The sequence below is a fragment of the Plectropomus leopardus genome, chromosome 18, assembly GCF_008729295.1.
Source record: "Plectropomus leopardus isolate mb chromosome 18, YSFRI_Pleo_2.0, whole genome shotgun sequence".
In the NCBI taxonomy this organism is placed as follows: Eukaryota; Metazoa; Chordata; class Actinopteri; order Perciformes; family Serranidae; genus Plectropomus; species Plectropomus leopardus.
The window spans coordinates 3,259,151-3,275,741 of NC_056480.1; the positions used below are offsets into that span (position 1 = coordinate 3,259,151).

General features: G+C 39.7%; 1 protein-coding gene across 1 annotated transcript; it reads left to right on the plus strand.

Annotated features, from left to right (window-relative positions):
- Positions 1-257: 257 nt before the first annotated feature.
- Positions 258-15,643, plus strand: ak2 (adenylate kinase 2). Its single transcript, XM_042506505.1, has 7 exons — positions 258-447; positions 4,196-4,321; positions 6,217-6,327; positions 7,262-7,356; positions 9,651-9,723; positions 10,218-10,437; positions 15,429-15,643. The coding sequence occupies exons 1-7, from the start codon at positions 349-351 to the stop codon at positions 15,434-15,436; spliced, it is 732 nt and encodes a 243-aa protein (XP_042362439.1). The 5' UTR covers positions 258-348; the 3' UTR covers positions 15,437-15,643.
- The last annotated feature ends 948 nt before the right edge of the window (positions 15,644-16,591 follow it).

The following is a 16,591-nucleotide window of genomic DNA, read 5'->3' on the forward strand; positions in this document are numbered from 1 at the left end:
TAAAAAATATATGTAACATCCCTCCTCCTTTTTGCACCACCCCCTCCCCTCTCATAAATAACACACAGTCCCTAAATTTCTCCACATATTCAACATTAAGAACTGAAGGATATTACACAATGTCCCGTCATTCGAATTTCATCCAATCAACGCTCACCATTAGTGACAGAACGGTCTGACGGCCAATCAGAACGCCGTATATGGAGGCAATAGGCGGGGTTTATCCGTTGTAGCAGTGAGGAGGCGGAGGCGTGTTTCTTTCCAGGCTGAACTCTGTTGAAGTGTCACCAGGACACACACACACACACTTTATTAAAGTTTCTGCCCTGCTGCTCCTCCGGTCCACACATGGCCCCCAGCGCGCAGCTGAAGGAGGCGATAGCCGATGTGCAGGAGGGGATCCGGGCCATCCTGCTCGGACCGCCCGGAGCCGGGAAGGGGACTCAGGTGAGGGAGCTAACTGAGCTAGCTGTTAGCCGTTAGCTTCAGCGCATGGTCAGTAGTAGTTAGGACAAGCTAATGCTAATGCTAACATACCTGCCTTTACCTGCCTGGGAAGAGTCTGTTTAGAGGGTTTTGTTATTATTAATCATGTTTGTCAGCTTTATAGTGATCTTAACCACTATAAAAAGCTCTTTAGTACCCAAAGCATTAATAAATATGTTTGTTTGCACGCAGTTTAGTCATGTTTCGTGATGAAATAAGCTAACAGCAGTCAAAAGTTAGCTTTTGTCACTTGTGTGTTTTTATTTTTTAATTTTGTAAAACTGACATGATACTGAGCAAATTTAAGGGAAATTGCACGGTTACCATAAAAGGTATTGTTTCTTGTCAGTTAATAACTTGATTTTTGTAAAATGTTTACATAAATAGATTGTTATACTATAAAATGTTTACATTAAAAAAAAGGTTACACGGCTCATCACAGGTTAACAGGGTTCCCGCGGATCCTTAAAAAGTCTTAAAATACATTGAATTAATTAATTCAAAAATAAGGCCTCACTTGGTATTAAATTGATTTGAATTAATATTTCAAAAGTCTTAAACGCTCAGACAAGGGAAGTGGGATTACTTGCATATTTCTTTCTGATATTGCATTGGAAAATCTAAAAATACTTGTCAGCATGTTTTTTTTTTTTTGGTTAAAGAATTCAATGATTTCTTTTCTTACACTTGTCATGATGACAAACCAAGCAGTGAAATCTCAAATGCAAATTTTACAACACAAAATTGCTCAGAAAAAAAAGCCAGGTTTGCCAGATATTATTCCACTTCTGTTGGAGAATTATATAGATGTGTTAATAATAATATAATAAGTTTATTGTCTTGTGTGTTCCACTCTAAAAAGGGATGTTTTTTCATCATTTGGCATAGATCTTCAAACTTTTTCACTGGACAAAAACATCTTATTTTATATTAAAATAAACATTTGGGCAGAAAGATTGTCCTTCAATTTTAGTTATATGAAAATTGGTATTAAACTTAATCCAGAGTGACATTAAAATGTCTAAAATAGCCTTAAATCTACCCTGCCCTAAACTGCAGTAACCCTGGGTTAACATAGACTAAAACTGTTATTCATTTATTTCATTTTTATTTGCTCCGGTCATGAAAATGCACAACAGTCTGATTTAGACTAAAAAAAAAGTGGTTACAGTATGCACAGTATGAGCAGAATGACTTTGAGCAGCTGTAACCAAAATAAAATCAGCAGGTGTAAGAACAGACCGCAGTGGTGTTGTAATAAAAATAATATACCTTATTTATATAGCACTTTTCAAAAACAAGTTTACAAAGTGCTTCAAGGACATAAAAACAGAAACACACTGAAATAAGAAATTGACACAAAGATAACAAACGATGAATCAAAATCTGAAGAATTCACAACCGAATAAAAGCATAAAACAAAAAAGGAAAACTGAGGCTTTAAAAGAAGACACTGAGGTAGTTTTTCCCAAAGGAAATTATTTCACAGTTGTGGAGCCTTTATGACAAATGTCTTAGTAACCTCTGTCTCAAACTTTGCCCTGGTGACCAAACGCAAACGCTGGTCTGCAGATTTTAAGTTTGAGCAGACGTGTAAGAGGTGAAAAGGTCGATGATTCAAGAGGAGCCACTCTGTGATTTCAAAACGAGGAATAATATTTTAAAATCAGTTCTGAACATCACGGGTAACCAGAGCAATGAGGCAAGATTTGGGAAAATGTGCTCAGATTAAATTTTTTGTAAGAACCATAGCTGTGATATTTTGGCTAAGTTGGAGGCGGTCGATTGGTTTTTGGGACAGTTTTTAGTCTCTGCTGTGGTTTCATGATCTATAGATGTAATCATTAGGCAACACTTTGCCCAAAAACAATTTGTTTCATCATTTATGAAGTGAAAGCAGTTCTTGTTTTTCAAATGTGGGGTTTTACTGGAACACCATTGTGGTAGATTGAATATTTTTTGGGTTGTAGGTTTTTGGTCTGTCATAATAAACAATTTACAGATGTCATCTTGAACTCTTGAACATTTTAATGGCCATTTTTAACTATTTTTGACATTTGAATCCTAATCCTAATTAACTCTTACTGTGCTGGTGCCGGGACAAACTGCAGCATGATGTAGATGTGTGATGGCATTAGCCTGCAGATCGACATAATTATGTTTGTGAAAATTCATCAGTACAAAAAAAAGTGAGCTGACGGTTAACAGGATCTGTTCTGGTCAAACCAGCACTTCAGGTCGACCTAGAATAGCTGCTCCGCTAACATGAATAAAATAATAACTCAAGATATTCAGCGTACAAAAAGCATAGTGGAGGTGATTGTTGACTGTTTCGTTCTTAAAAGCGTGACCTTTTTCCTGTAAGGATCCAGTCTAACGATTACATAATTCAGAATATATTTTGTTGAGACAGAAACTTGAAGAGTTGCAGCTAAAAAAAAAAAAAATGTCACCGTGACCTCCTTCAGTCTGTCGTGTGACATCTCCACATTGTGTCGTCCTCTCAGATGGGTCACGTGCCGTCCACACGTGCTCCGGCGTTACTCATGCGTCCAGTGTCTTGTTTCTCTCACACATGCTGTGATCTGTGTCCTCTGTTGTCAGTGAAGTGCTCACCAGTTTTGGACGGGTGGATTCTCGTATTCAGAAATTAAAAACTTTGGAAAAAAAATTAATCAGCAACTCTTCTATCGTTCAGCACTTTAAGTAATTTTTGTGATTCCAGCTTCTGTAATGTGTGTATCTCAATGCCGCTGCTCTGCGCTGCACTCATACAGCAGTTACTGCCAATATCAGGACGGTTTTGTCACGGAAGTGTAGCGCCCTGTCTCTGGTTAACACCATCAGCTCTATCAGCACTGCTGCTGTTGTTTAGCGCTGTTTATGGAGTTAACGTCGTTAGATGTTCACTGCCGGCTTAGCCACGTCCATGCTGTTTAAAGGATTTGAAAGTCTTGTTCGTGATTAGAAAGTCCTTCACCCCTAAATTCCCATTGACAAATGTATGAAATGTATGGTGTTACGATTAATACAACTACAGGTAATACATTTCTGTTGCATTCATGCAGAAGTGATGCTCCTCTTTGGAGGACAGATAGCAGTTTTATGCAGTCAAAACATCGTCGTTCAGTGAGGTTTTTAGTATATATTAAAAGAAATGCAAAAACAGTAGATGCAGGACGGCAGATGTGAATTAGCTTTATGGCAAACTCTTGGTCAACATTTGTGCACTGTATTGCTCCTATTAAATACACCAATGAGCTTTACTAAAACATTATTTCTCAGAATGAGAATATTTTTCTTTCTAACAAAAAAGGAAACAAAGCTTTTGCCAATTTTTAAGCAAATTAACACGAAAAAATTGGAATATATCAGAAAACAGGGAGGCCAGTTTAAGTCATTTTTCTGGTCCAGCTTCGGTAATGTTTGGATTTTCTGTTTTGTCTTTTACAATAGTGAGTTTACAAGAGTTGGTTTGGCCTGCAGAACTATAAATCCAAGTTGCTGAAAACATTTTGGTCTCGTAGCCAAAATACACAAACTGCTTTCATGCTTCCAACAGTCAGCGATGCAGGTGGTTGGCTCTCTGACAGATCAGTGGGAAGAACAAAGTTAGGATCCACAGCCAAACTCTTTCTTCATCTGTCTGGTCTTTGACGATCATTTAAAACTTTAATATATCCTAAATGTCCCTCCTGTCTCCCTGCAGGCCCCTCGGCTAGCAGAGCAGTACTGTGTTTGCCACCTGGCCACCGGAGACATGCTGAGGGCCATGGTGGCTTCAGGCTCGGAGCTCGGAAAAAGGCTCAAGGAGACCATGGATGCTGGCAAACTGGTAACGTTTCTGCTCATCTGCTCCTCATGATCTCTGTGTGTGTTTTTCTTTTTCTGCCCCTGCAGCGCTCTCTGAGGCTCGCTGTTGTCCCACATGACAGGACATGTCTCGTGTTTTATTTATCTTCAATTACATTCACGGCTAAAATAAACACAACCGTGCAGTGCAACAAACCTGACTTTCCTGAGAAACTTCCATTCCTTAAAGTTTGAGTTTTGCCATATATGGAGAAAAGTAATACTTAAAAATGCTACAGATGCTTGAGATATCTACTTAAAGTGGTAATACATGTTAAATGACTTAATTAATGTAGCCTGCACCTTGTTTATTAGCTGTTAATCTTTTCTATTCATGACGGTGTATTCTTATTAGTTTGTTTCTTTTTTCTTTTGTGACTGCATGTTTTAATCTGCCTTTCTGCACATCTAAAACTCGCAACCTTTATGTCCACACCACGCTGTATTAGTTTTAGGAAGCTTCCAATTAACTGGCTTCTGAGGCCTTATTCACATTAATACTTTTTCATTTTAAAATGACATTTTAGTATGAAAAGGATCTCTGTACACATGAGCATGTTAGCACTGTGTCAGAAATAATCTCCATCAATAGTTACACGCCTGAAAACACACATTACATAACCATTCAAATACACTGGTCAAATAGAGCCAAGGCGAGCGTTTTTTCTAAAGCACGATGCAGATTATCTCCATGGAGAAGCATTTAAATTAGATGGTGTTGCGTTCAGTTAGGAAGAGGTGTCAGTAACCCTCAAACTGAGCAAACGGAAACTGCGAATAAAAAATATGCCTAATGAAAACACGCCACTTTCGAAAAAACTCCCATTTTTTGCAGAAAAGTTTTTACGCTCACATATGGTGGTATTTCAGGCGATTTAAAAAAACATATTTTCATAGGTCACATAACGTACAACAAAGAGTCACATGACATTTTTGGGCACGATGCAGGAGGTGCTCAAATAGGTGTTATTGCATCACGTAACTCTTTAAAAGTTGAGCGGATCATCAGGAAGTTTTGATGGATGGCCACTCCCACGTATAAAGGGCTTGTTTTTCTATTATCACTCACATAACACGCCTGTGTCTCCTTTGATTGGAAATAATGACGACTAGTGCGGTGGCTGCAATATAAAGAAACCTGTTAATGTGTTGAACATTTATCGCCATGGTTACTAGAGTGTTTTCATGAGAGGAGAAGTTGCATAACATCACTCAGTGGAAACACAGTCATCTCACAATTTGTGTTTTATCAACATTTCAGAAATATCGCAGAAGTTTTGTAATGGAAACCCGCCTAGTGTGGATGTAGCCTGCGTGTATATGTCTTTATTCTATAGAGTCTTATTCCTCCTTAATGTTTGGACAATATTAGGTTCTCTCTCCTGGCTTAAAAATAATAATGTGTAGCTATTTTGCTCCTTTTATAACATTTCTAATTTCTAATTATGTGTGGTGTATGTGTGTATTTGTGTAAGGAACTGTTTGTCTGTGTGTGTGTGTGTGTGTGTGTGTGTGTGTACGTGTGTGTGTGTACGTGTGTACACGTGTACACGTGTGTGTGTGTGTTTGTGTCTTTATACAACTGTTGCATAACCCTCTGTGTCTCTGTTGTCTTTTCAGTGTCTCAGCATGAAACTGATTTCCTCAGAGCTGTTTGTTGCTGCGTTTTTCAGCATCCACTGCATGAAAGGATCTGTTTTCTGCCCTTTATATAAAATGACTCCTTTTATTTGTTTTTCTCTGTGAAGAAATCACATGTCTCTGAAGCAGAGTCAGATCTGTCAGATTGTAGTTTTCTGGCTCCTGCTCAGAGCTGTTGCTGCGCAGGATGCAACAGATTATAGTTTAAACAGTGGGAAATGTCGTGTTCACCTGCAGGTCAGTGATGAGATGGTCGTGGAGCTCATAGAGAAGAACCTGGACACGCCGCCCTGCAGGAACGGCTTCCTGTTGGACGGATTCCCTCGCACGGTCAAACAAGCTGAGATGGTTAGGATTATATTTGATGCTGTTGTTTCTGCTGCGATCATGTGAAATAAAATCGCAAAGAATAGAATTAATCAATCAAGCAAGTTCAAGGATAGTTTGACATATTAGATCTTTCTTGTCAAACAAACAGCAAATCAAAGTGACCAGATCCAACTGAAAAACCACAACTTGTTGCTTTTACTTTCTGGTTTGCGTCCAGATTAAACAAATGGGATGCAACATGTTATTAATGTGAGTTTTAGAGATCTTGTCTTTGTCCTAAAATAAGATAATACTCGGCTCTTGCTCCATACGTAATCCACGTAGGAGTGATATTGATCCTCATCCAGCTTTCTACAGGAAAGACAATAATCTCATTTCTCAAAATGTCGAGCTAATCCTTTAAGGTTGTGTGTTGAATATCTTAGTGTCACAGTTCACATTTACAGCACCGTTTAAAGAGAGGCTAATAACAAAACAAACTGTCGATCACTTCTATGGTTTTTACTTTGAATAAGAAAGCTGCATTCAGAGCATAAATATAGCAGTAAACTATTTTCTAGCTTCAGTATCCATTTTTTTCACATTCACAAATTCAAAAACAAAGCTTCTCCAGTTTTTCTGCAATTAAAACTTAAAAAATGGGAATCTTTCAGAGAACAGGGATGCTTTAAACTAAAGTTTGAGCAAATATACTTCAAGAAAAAGTAAGGAATAAAGCCACGTCCCTCTCTTATCTTAAAAATTAGGTTTGAGTAGAAAGGAAAAAAAGATCTTGTGTAGTCAGTTTTGTGTGTGAGTGGATGAATGAAGCAAATTGTAAAGTAAAAATAAATGCAGTCACAATTTATTTGAGAATTTAAACTTTTAACTCAAAAAAAGAGAGTTTTTATAGTGAACATTAGGTATCAGTCATGTCTGTTGTTTGACTCCTTCCTGCGTTTGTCTCCTGCAGCTGGACGACTTGTTAGACAAGAGACACGAGCAGCTGGACTCTGTGATCGAGTTCGCCGTTGACGACTCTCTGCTGGTCCGCAGGATCTGTGGCAGGTAGGAGAGAGAGTTAATTATTCAACACCAGAGAGAGGATCCAATCTGTTTTATTTCCCAGCCACAGCAGTGGTTTATTATGATTCTCAGGACGGAGCTTTTTGCTTTTGGCTGAGACGCTCCTCATTCTGTCTGCGTGTTAAATCCACCCGGGCAGGTAGATTGATTCATGTGAACAGAAGAGTCTGGGACGGGGAGATAATGCTGGAGAGAAGTGGAGCGTGAAAGCATGTGATTTCAGAGAGGAGGTGGCCTGAGGGGGTTTGAGAGCGTCCTGCACCTGGAAGGTTGCAGGTTGAATCCTTAAAGAAGTCCAAGTGTCCGTCCCCGATGAGGTGGATTTAATATTACAGCCGCCCAGCGCCACGTAGTGCTTAGATAATAGATACAGATGCTTTTAAGAAAGGTGGCCGTCTCTCTTTTAGGCAAAAGTAACCAATAAAAACATTCAAGGATAAGTAACCAGATAAGGACACACCGTTCAGTTCGACAGTGTGCTTAAATGTTTCTGCAATAAAGTCACACCAGAACTTACAACAGCAAATTTTTTAATTTTATTTTATTTTATTTTATTTTATTTTTTTTATTTATTTTTATTTTATTTTATCGTATTTTATTTTATTTTTATCAGGGGGTTCATACGTAGTCCAGGATTTAAAAGATAATTACAAAAATAACTTCATACATAATAAATAATGAACCCATAATGATACAAACATCACTCAGACAAACAGCGAAATCTCATTTTTTGGGACACCTACATTTTGTAATGTTGACCAATTTCAGACCACTTTAACACTGCAAACCTTTAAGGGAAAGACAGAGAGACAAATAGTGTCTCCACATCCAATTTTCTGTTTCCACCCTCTCATTTATGTCAGTCTGTAGTGACATCGAGGTGGGAAGAGAGGGAGGGATGAGTTCCTGCTTCAGCAGCGTTTCAGGAGACAGAGACACTTCGTCACAGAGCGTCAGGGTTACATGAGAGAGAGCGCAGTGTGCCTCGGACTGCTTGTCACCGGCACTTTATAGTTTGTAAAATGTATAAAAAAATCTGTCCGTTATCAGTAAAACAATCTGTGTGTTTGAAATTAGTCTGTTAAATTTCGTTGTGCGTCTGAAATGGTAAGCGTCCGCGTTTTGTGGAAGATATTGAAATTCACCAGGACAGGGGGGGTGTGGGGGTCTCACGTATTTCCGTGACACACGCCACACACCGTCACTGAAATGGCTTGACCCGGTTGATAAACCCGTTAATAACCGCTGCTCTGTGTGTGACAGGCGCAGCAGCAGGATCACAAACACAAAAATGACATTCTTCCTCTGCAAAAAAAAAAAAAAAAAAATCTGAGTACTAAAGTGAAAAGGGGGGGTGTGGGGGTCTCACGTATTTCCGTGACACACGCCACACACCGTCACCGAGAAAGGCTACAATCAGCATTCACACCTGGTTCAAATAAATCTGCAGTAGTCATGGATATTTGTCGGCTCCCATCGGCGGTGATGGGAATATAACATCCGGGTGAATGTGCTACTTTTACTTTATTTTCACCTCACTTCCAATCACACCAGCAGACCAAGTGAAACACACCACAGCCAGCAGTTTCCACTGCACATCCTGAGAGGAGTCACTACATCAGCGAGCCTGCAGCACTTGAGATGAAGATGCTCTGATAAATGTCACTGTGCCACCGTCTGTTCTGACCTCACTCTGCTGCTTTTATGTAAGCTCCGCAGGTTGAGGCCGTAAGTTTTATAACAACTCAATTAAACTGTGTCTTGTCTCCTGGTGAGATTCCAGATCTTCTGCCTCCACTGTGCAACAAATGATTATTTACATAACCGATTGTGAGCCAGTTTAACATAACATGTTGTGATTGGAAGCTGACCCACATATCGAACAGGCAGGCGTGCTTTCAGTGACCTGTCCATGTCAGCTCTTCCAGAAAATGTGTTGTGAGGTCTGTTATCGCTGTTTGCTGTTGCAGCACAGAGATTGTCCTCCTTTTTTCACAATAAGCACTCTCAATATTTGTGCGCCGCGCTGAATAGAAGAAACAGTTTGTAAAGAGCCATCTTTCTGTCCGCGGGGGTCCTTTTGTGAGGAGGAGGAAGCCGGCTGCTGCTTTTTCAAGTCCAAGTAGGACAAGGGCAGCATGTGGGATGTGAAAAGGACAGTTAAGTAGTTAGTGAGTCACTGTGGCCGTCTAACCCTCATCTGTCCTCTGCTCTCACTCTGATTTCCTTTACGTCCTTGTCCTCCTCTTCTCACAATCTCCCCTCCGTTTCCCCAGACTAATTCATCAGCCAAGTGGCCGCTCCTACCACGAGGAGTTCAACCCCCCCAAAGAGCCCATGAAGGATGACGTAAGTAGTTTCACTATCAACCCACTTAGAAACCACTTTCGGCTAAACTGCCTCCTACCTAAACTCACTGCCAAGCTGGAAATCGGTGACAGTCCGCTTCGAGTGCTTTGACGCAATCTGAATCTGTAAAGTGTTTTGAACTAAATGCACCAAGATGTTTCTGGTTAAAAGCCATCAGCCTTTGAATTAATTACATTAAATTCATTAAATTCATCACAAAGAGGCAGATGTACATGAGCAGTCTCGGAGTGTTTAATATTTTTTTCCTGGGAGAAGATTTCTGTTTGGAGGTGGCATCCAGTGAAGAGAAACAATTTGGCCTTCAAGTGGGAGGGTGACTGATTTATGGACGGGACTAAAAGTTTTTACAAGGTGACGATGAATCAGAATGCCACCGCCAGAAGAAATTAGACACTTTTATTGTACAAAACACAGCTGCAGGTTTGCTACTCTTCGTCTCCTCATGTGTTTTTTCTTCCTCTCGTCTCACTCAGCTGACAGGCGAGCCGCTCATCCGCCGCAGCGACGACAACGAGAAGACGCTGCAGTCCCGTCTGGACGCCTACCACCGGCAGACCGTCCCTCTGGTGAACTACTACAAAGCCAGGGGCCTGCACACGGCCATCAACGCCGCCCTGAGCCCAAACGTCGTCTTCGCCTCCATCGTAGCTGCCTTCACCGCTGCCACGGAAGCCCCCGCCCGTGCCGTCGCCTGTAAAGACCAAGTGTTCTTCATTTAAAAACCCTTCCTCATCCTTCCCCGTATCCTCTCCAGCGGGCTCTTTTTTTTTTCCTCTTCAAGGGTGGAGATTACACAAGAGTTGATTGAGTGTCACAGTGGCAACAAAATGTAACTTTGCGAAGTGTAAACGTGGAAGACGGAGACCCGATGTGGCGTCAGCAAAGTGTTCCACCACCAGCGTGATCCCTGTTGTAGAAACAGAACGGATTCAAAGCTGTATTTTTGTTACTCTTCATCACAAAGTCTGAAAGAGAACAACCGATCAATACGCTCAAAACAAGCTGGCGCTTCACGCTGCGCCGATGCTTCTGCCTTTCATGTGATGCTGAAAAGAGAGTTAACGTTCTGACATTTAGCAGAGCAGAATGCCACGCACGTTTCTAGAGACGCTTTTCACCAGAAGGCGTTTGAAAAATATTGACATTTGTTGCATATTGTTTGCCTTCGCTGGACAGCTTCGCTCTTGTTTAATCGATGACTTTGCCCTTTTCTCCTCCTCAGTCTCTGATTCTCCTGCACATACTGTACATTTCCTGTTTCTCCTCTCAGCTGCTTTTCCTCCTTTTAATCCTGAAACTTTAAAACACATCAGAGGCATCAGACATTCATCATGCAAACTAACAGTCAGTTTCAGTGGCCTTTAACATTCCTCAATTCATTTCTCTCTATTTTTTTCATTCTTGCATTTATTTATTTATTGTTAAAGTTTTATTGTTATGTACAAATATAAATGAGCAGCTTATTTAACCCATCAAAAAGCCAGCAAGCGAACGACCAAGAAAAAAAATAGAACAAACAATAAAAAGCAAAAATAATAACAACAGCACATACAAAAAAAGTAGATAAATTAGTATTTAAATTAAGAAAGAACATAAATAAATAGGAGTCTAACAGATCTTAAACCTGCGGTCTTACTGTAGCAGGTGGATAGATGTGCATGAGTATAACTGCATGCTTAATCAAAGTAAAGCGTTTTAATTCGGTAACTATTCCATCTGTTGTCTTTAGGACATGGTTGCTAAGAGGAGCGACCATTTCACTCCAATTACTTTTCTTCATGCTGCTCTTCGTCTCTCAGACTCCATGAACGACCTCTTAAATGTTCGAGAGACGCTACTGGTAGAAAATTTAATCAGCATTTGATTGATTCACCTGATTGTTAAATCAATAATGCGTCTCCCTGCGAAACAGACTGTCATAATAATACGTTTTATTTGGTGGCGCCTTTCATGGCACCCAAGGTTAACTTGAGATCAGTAATAAAACATGCAATAAATGAAAAAGCAACAGTAATAAAAGATCAACAATAAGCAGCAGGGCATGAAGTAAGCAATGAAATAAAATCGATACAGATTAAGGTGCAGTTGTTGCAGTAAAGCGGCTTTATGAATTTAAGGAATATTTCACCTGCAAAATGACAATTTATGTAACAGTTACTCAGCGTGTTACCTTGAATTTGTGAAGAAGACATTTTCTGAAATGCCTCCAAGGGTGAATGAAGAATCAAAAAAAACCCAACATTTTTTATTAATTAAAGTTGTTGGAGACCCCATTTAACGACAACAAAACTAAATAACCTATAAAACATCCACTGGTGCAGTATAATCCAAATCTCGGTTATCGTTAGTTTTATGCTCTGCTTCACAAACACATGCAATTTCACTCAAACATCTTGATTTTAGCACACGTCAGAGCAAACAGTCTCATGCATGTCCGAGTAGCAAACCTTGAGAAAAACATGTTTGAACTCGCCATGCTGAGGCACGCTACCTACTGCTTAACTCGTAGGCAGAAGCGTTTTATATACTGTTTTTTTGGTTTGTTTTAAATGCATGTGGTATTGAAGTACTGAGCATACAACTGTTTGTGATCAGTTTGTGATTTAGCTTTCCTTTTGTTAATGGTATACTTCACCGAAGATTTTGGGGGCTTTTTTGCCTTTATTTGATAGCACAGCTAAAGTGTGAAAGGGAGGAAAAGAAGGGATGACATGCAGCAAAGGGCCAAGCCTGGAATCGAACTGGTGGCTGCTGTATAGAGGATGTAGCCTTTGTACATGGGGCTCCCGCTCTACCAACTGAGCTCCTGGGCGACCCTCTTTGCCGAGCAGTGAGCAGTGTTTCGCTGGCTCTTGGCCAAACTACAGGCTGTACTTCCACATTTTCATATGACCCACAAACCGTCGTCAACTCTGCTGCCACCAGCACGTAATCAAAGAGTTTACAGCTGATCAGGAGACGCACCCGCCTCTCTCTCTGTCTGTCAAACTCGGACCAAAATCCTATCAAACGTTGAAACTTGGCTGATCAAATATAATTTAAGATTATGTTACTGCACTGCCTATTTCTCACCTAAAAATGTTTTTTTCAGAAATGCATTTTACTGCATTTTTCGCCGTAATGGCAAGAGTTTGTGAACAGGAAGTGGACACAATCCTTTTTTCTTGCACAGTGAAGATCAAACAGTAAAACTAAGCAGCGCTGATGAAATAAATCAAGATATTGTTTTAGAGTTTCGTGTTTCTCGCCTTAAATGTTTTCTTAGCATAGCTTACCATTTAACTGTAGTTGTATGTTTTCTACCTCTTGAGCAAAATCGTCCTTTTTCTCTGTTTTTTCTGGTAATGAAGCACCAATTTCAAAACTGTTGTCGAGCATTTTCCAGCAGTGATGGCCCACTTTTATGTGAGGGCTTCTTTATATCGATAAAATACTCATTTAAAAGCGGACCGTGTTAACTTAAATTCATAAAGAATGATTGCCTTTTTGAAAATTCTCCGTTCACTGTAGAGACAAAGTCTTCTTTACAAATTCAAGGTAACTTGGGATGAGTAACTGATGTACAAATGATCATTTTGTGGGTGAGATTTATTTAAAAAGTTTGGTTTTAAGAGCAGTTTTGAATTCTGTGAGAGTTTAAATATCTGAGGGGAAGGTCGGGTGCCATGTAGGAGAAGACGCTGGCAAACCTGCTGATTAAGACTGCAGGGAGCAAAATGTAAGACTTTACCGAAATGTCTGAATCCTTACTGTTGCCCTAAATGGTGTGACGTTTGCTCAGTGTGGCTCAACACCATCACTGGTTTTACAAAGTTTTGGTTGCAACATGCTGGTGTTTTCCTTCTAGTGATGCATGCAACTTCCCGTCTGTCTTCTCTAACAGGAAACTATTTCTGATAAGCTAAATTTCTCAGTTGCTTTGAATTGTAGAGCACTTTTTTTTATTCAAGGGGACCTATTATACTCAGTTTCAGGTTCATGCTTATATTTAAGGTTTCTACTAGAACGTTTTTACTTACTTTTATGATCAGTTCATCGTACTTTTTGTGCTAGAACAGCTGTATTCAACCCCCGCTGTCTGAAACCTGCCTGTCTCTTTAAGCCCCCCTCTAGAAAAAGCCCAGTTTGCGTCGGTGTACGTTTGTAATGACACAGTATAGAAGAACACGCACATGCGTTAATTGCAGCTGATGACAGAAGGGGTGGCGTTTTTAAAAACGCGACACTAAGCATTGAAGTGCTCATTTAAACCAGAAATTGCAGAACTGAGGAAGCGCTACCATAAGTGAGGAAACACCAGAGGCAGAATAAAGGAAAGAAATTAAAATAATATAAAATAAATAAAAATTGAAAAAATAAATAAACAGGTACAGATATAGATAAAACTATAATAGTAATAATAAAAGATAAATAACTAAAATTCTCAAGCTGTAGATAATAGGCAAGATAACAGCTCAAAGTAAAATAAGTAAATATGTTGAAATGTTTTAATTCCCCAAAATGCCATTTCCATGTGAAGGAAAGGCCAAACCACAACAAAAGTTTAACATTGCATGCAAGAGCTGTTACTGTGTGAACGGCCCCTCAGTGTCATCCACAGGTCTGTGGTGATTCGCACACTCCTAAATAGTGCATTAACGCTGACAGCCCTAAAATTTATACTTATGACAGAAACTACCAAAAGCATAATAGGTCTCCTTTAACTCTTACCCTGTACCGAATGTGAAGGCTGTGTTTGTTCTAAATTTTAAAGAGTTCAGTGGCCAGTTTGATGCTTTCATTTTTCCATCAGTGACATTGAGAGTTAAAGTTAAAGGTGTTTTTGTGGCGCTGACGTCACAGTTTTTTGTGAAGTGAGCTGCATCAAAGAGACGAGCTGAAGGACGTCGGTCTCTCAAACCTTCAGGATAAATCCGTCCTCGGAAATGTTTTGAATTCGGGCTTTTGTTTGTGCTGCTCCCAGAGGCGTCTTTTTTACCTTCGTTTGATCCGTGTGCTTCATAGTCGCACCATGGGAGCTGTGTAAACAGATTTTGAGGTATAAACAGAAGTAATGATTTTTTTTCCTCCTGAAACTCGGCCGCTGGACGCTCCTGTGACATCTGGCTTTTGAAGATTCGCCCTTGAGTCCTCTCTTCCTCCTTGACCTCTGAGTTTCCCCCTCGGCTCTGCAGACTTGGTGTTCAGTGGAAACATCTTGCATGCAGACTGTGTCACCTGCACTTTCCCTTGAATACTGATGTGTGTGTTTTCTCTCAGGGGTTGTTGTGATGAAAAACAATAGCAGATGTTCGGCAGTCCCCAGCAGGCAAACTTCTGTCTCTTATTCAGCTCAACGAGACAATTTCATGCTAAATTTCCCTTAATATTCCACCCTGTGCTCAGCAATGCCTTTTTATTCATCACCTTTTGAAAGCTGTGAATGTATAGATGTAAAACTGAACCCTGACGGCTGTTTGTTTTGTTCTCTCCCTAAACGAATGTGACTTTTAAATGTGCACTTTAAAGAGAACGCCGGCGCCCTAATTGCACTCGGAGATGGACGGGACAATTTTTTTCGTCCATTGCTCTTGACAGTTCAGCATTTAAACGACCAAAAAAAGTGTTATTAGTCATGGCTCGTTTGATTTTCTCTTTAATTCACCCCAAACCTCTCTTCCCCCTCTCTCTCCTCTCTCTTCCAGCTGGTTGATGCTGAGCTGCTGCGTTCCCACCGAGGCGAAGGATTGGATTTGGCAAAAGATCTCGGGTGGGTGGACAGACAAGGGGGGGGGGTCAGAAAATAGAGGGTCTGCTTACACTTTATATAAGTTAAGGCTAATGCTGCGGTGCTGTGGGGCTCGTGTTTGTCATATCCTCATGTTTCCCCTTCCAATAAAAACATGCTTTCCTACAATCATCACATTTTCTGCACGTTTCTTTTTGTTCACCTGACTCTCTCACTGTGAAAACCACGTCTTTAAACCAGCAGTTGCAGATACATTTTTGAGACTTGATATCTACCTATTTGATTTAGGCCACATGCTTTGGAGGTAAGAATTCCTAATTTGCCTCATGTTTGATTTGCTTTTGCTTTAATCCAAAAATGGCACGAGGATGGAGAATCATGGCCCAGTAAACAGGCCAATGCAGTAGTCTAAATAACCAAAAGGGTTACCAAGTGGGCAGATGCAAAAGTTCTGTAATTTATTAAAAACTAGAATCTGGTTTAATGCCTATGAGATTTTCATATACAAGGAATGTGTGTTGGTGTTTTGGTGCATAATAGACACAGAAAAAGAGAAAAATAGAAGCAGAGGACTGCAAAAAGCAACACACACACACACACACACAAAACACAATATATATATTTTAAAATGAAGGGATCGGTAGTAGTTTTGTGCTAAATGTGCAAAATATTCCCAAGGAAAATGTGCAAAAATATATAGTATGAAGTGTAAATATAATATAAATAAAGACATTAGATGTACAATGATGTAATGTCTGTAATGTAACATGTCTTGCAAATTTTGCACATCAAACTTTATTGATATAGCACCTTTTGAACAAACCAATGCACTTTGGATTAAAAGTGCCCGACAGAAGACTGTTGTAATGACAAAAATATCAATACAATATGATAGACCAAATTGCAATGACCAACAATAAAATTTGATTGGCAATGAGTAAAATAATGCCAGCAATAAAATAAGAAAAAATAACAAATAAAACTGAAAAAAAACATGCTTTTTCAAAGAAAATAAATGAAAAAATAAGTTCATTTTTTAAAGAAACTAAGATTACGGTAGTACTACCTCTTGAAAAAAATGAAAAAGCAATTAAGGATGATAAACAAACAAAACTTGTA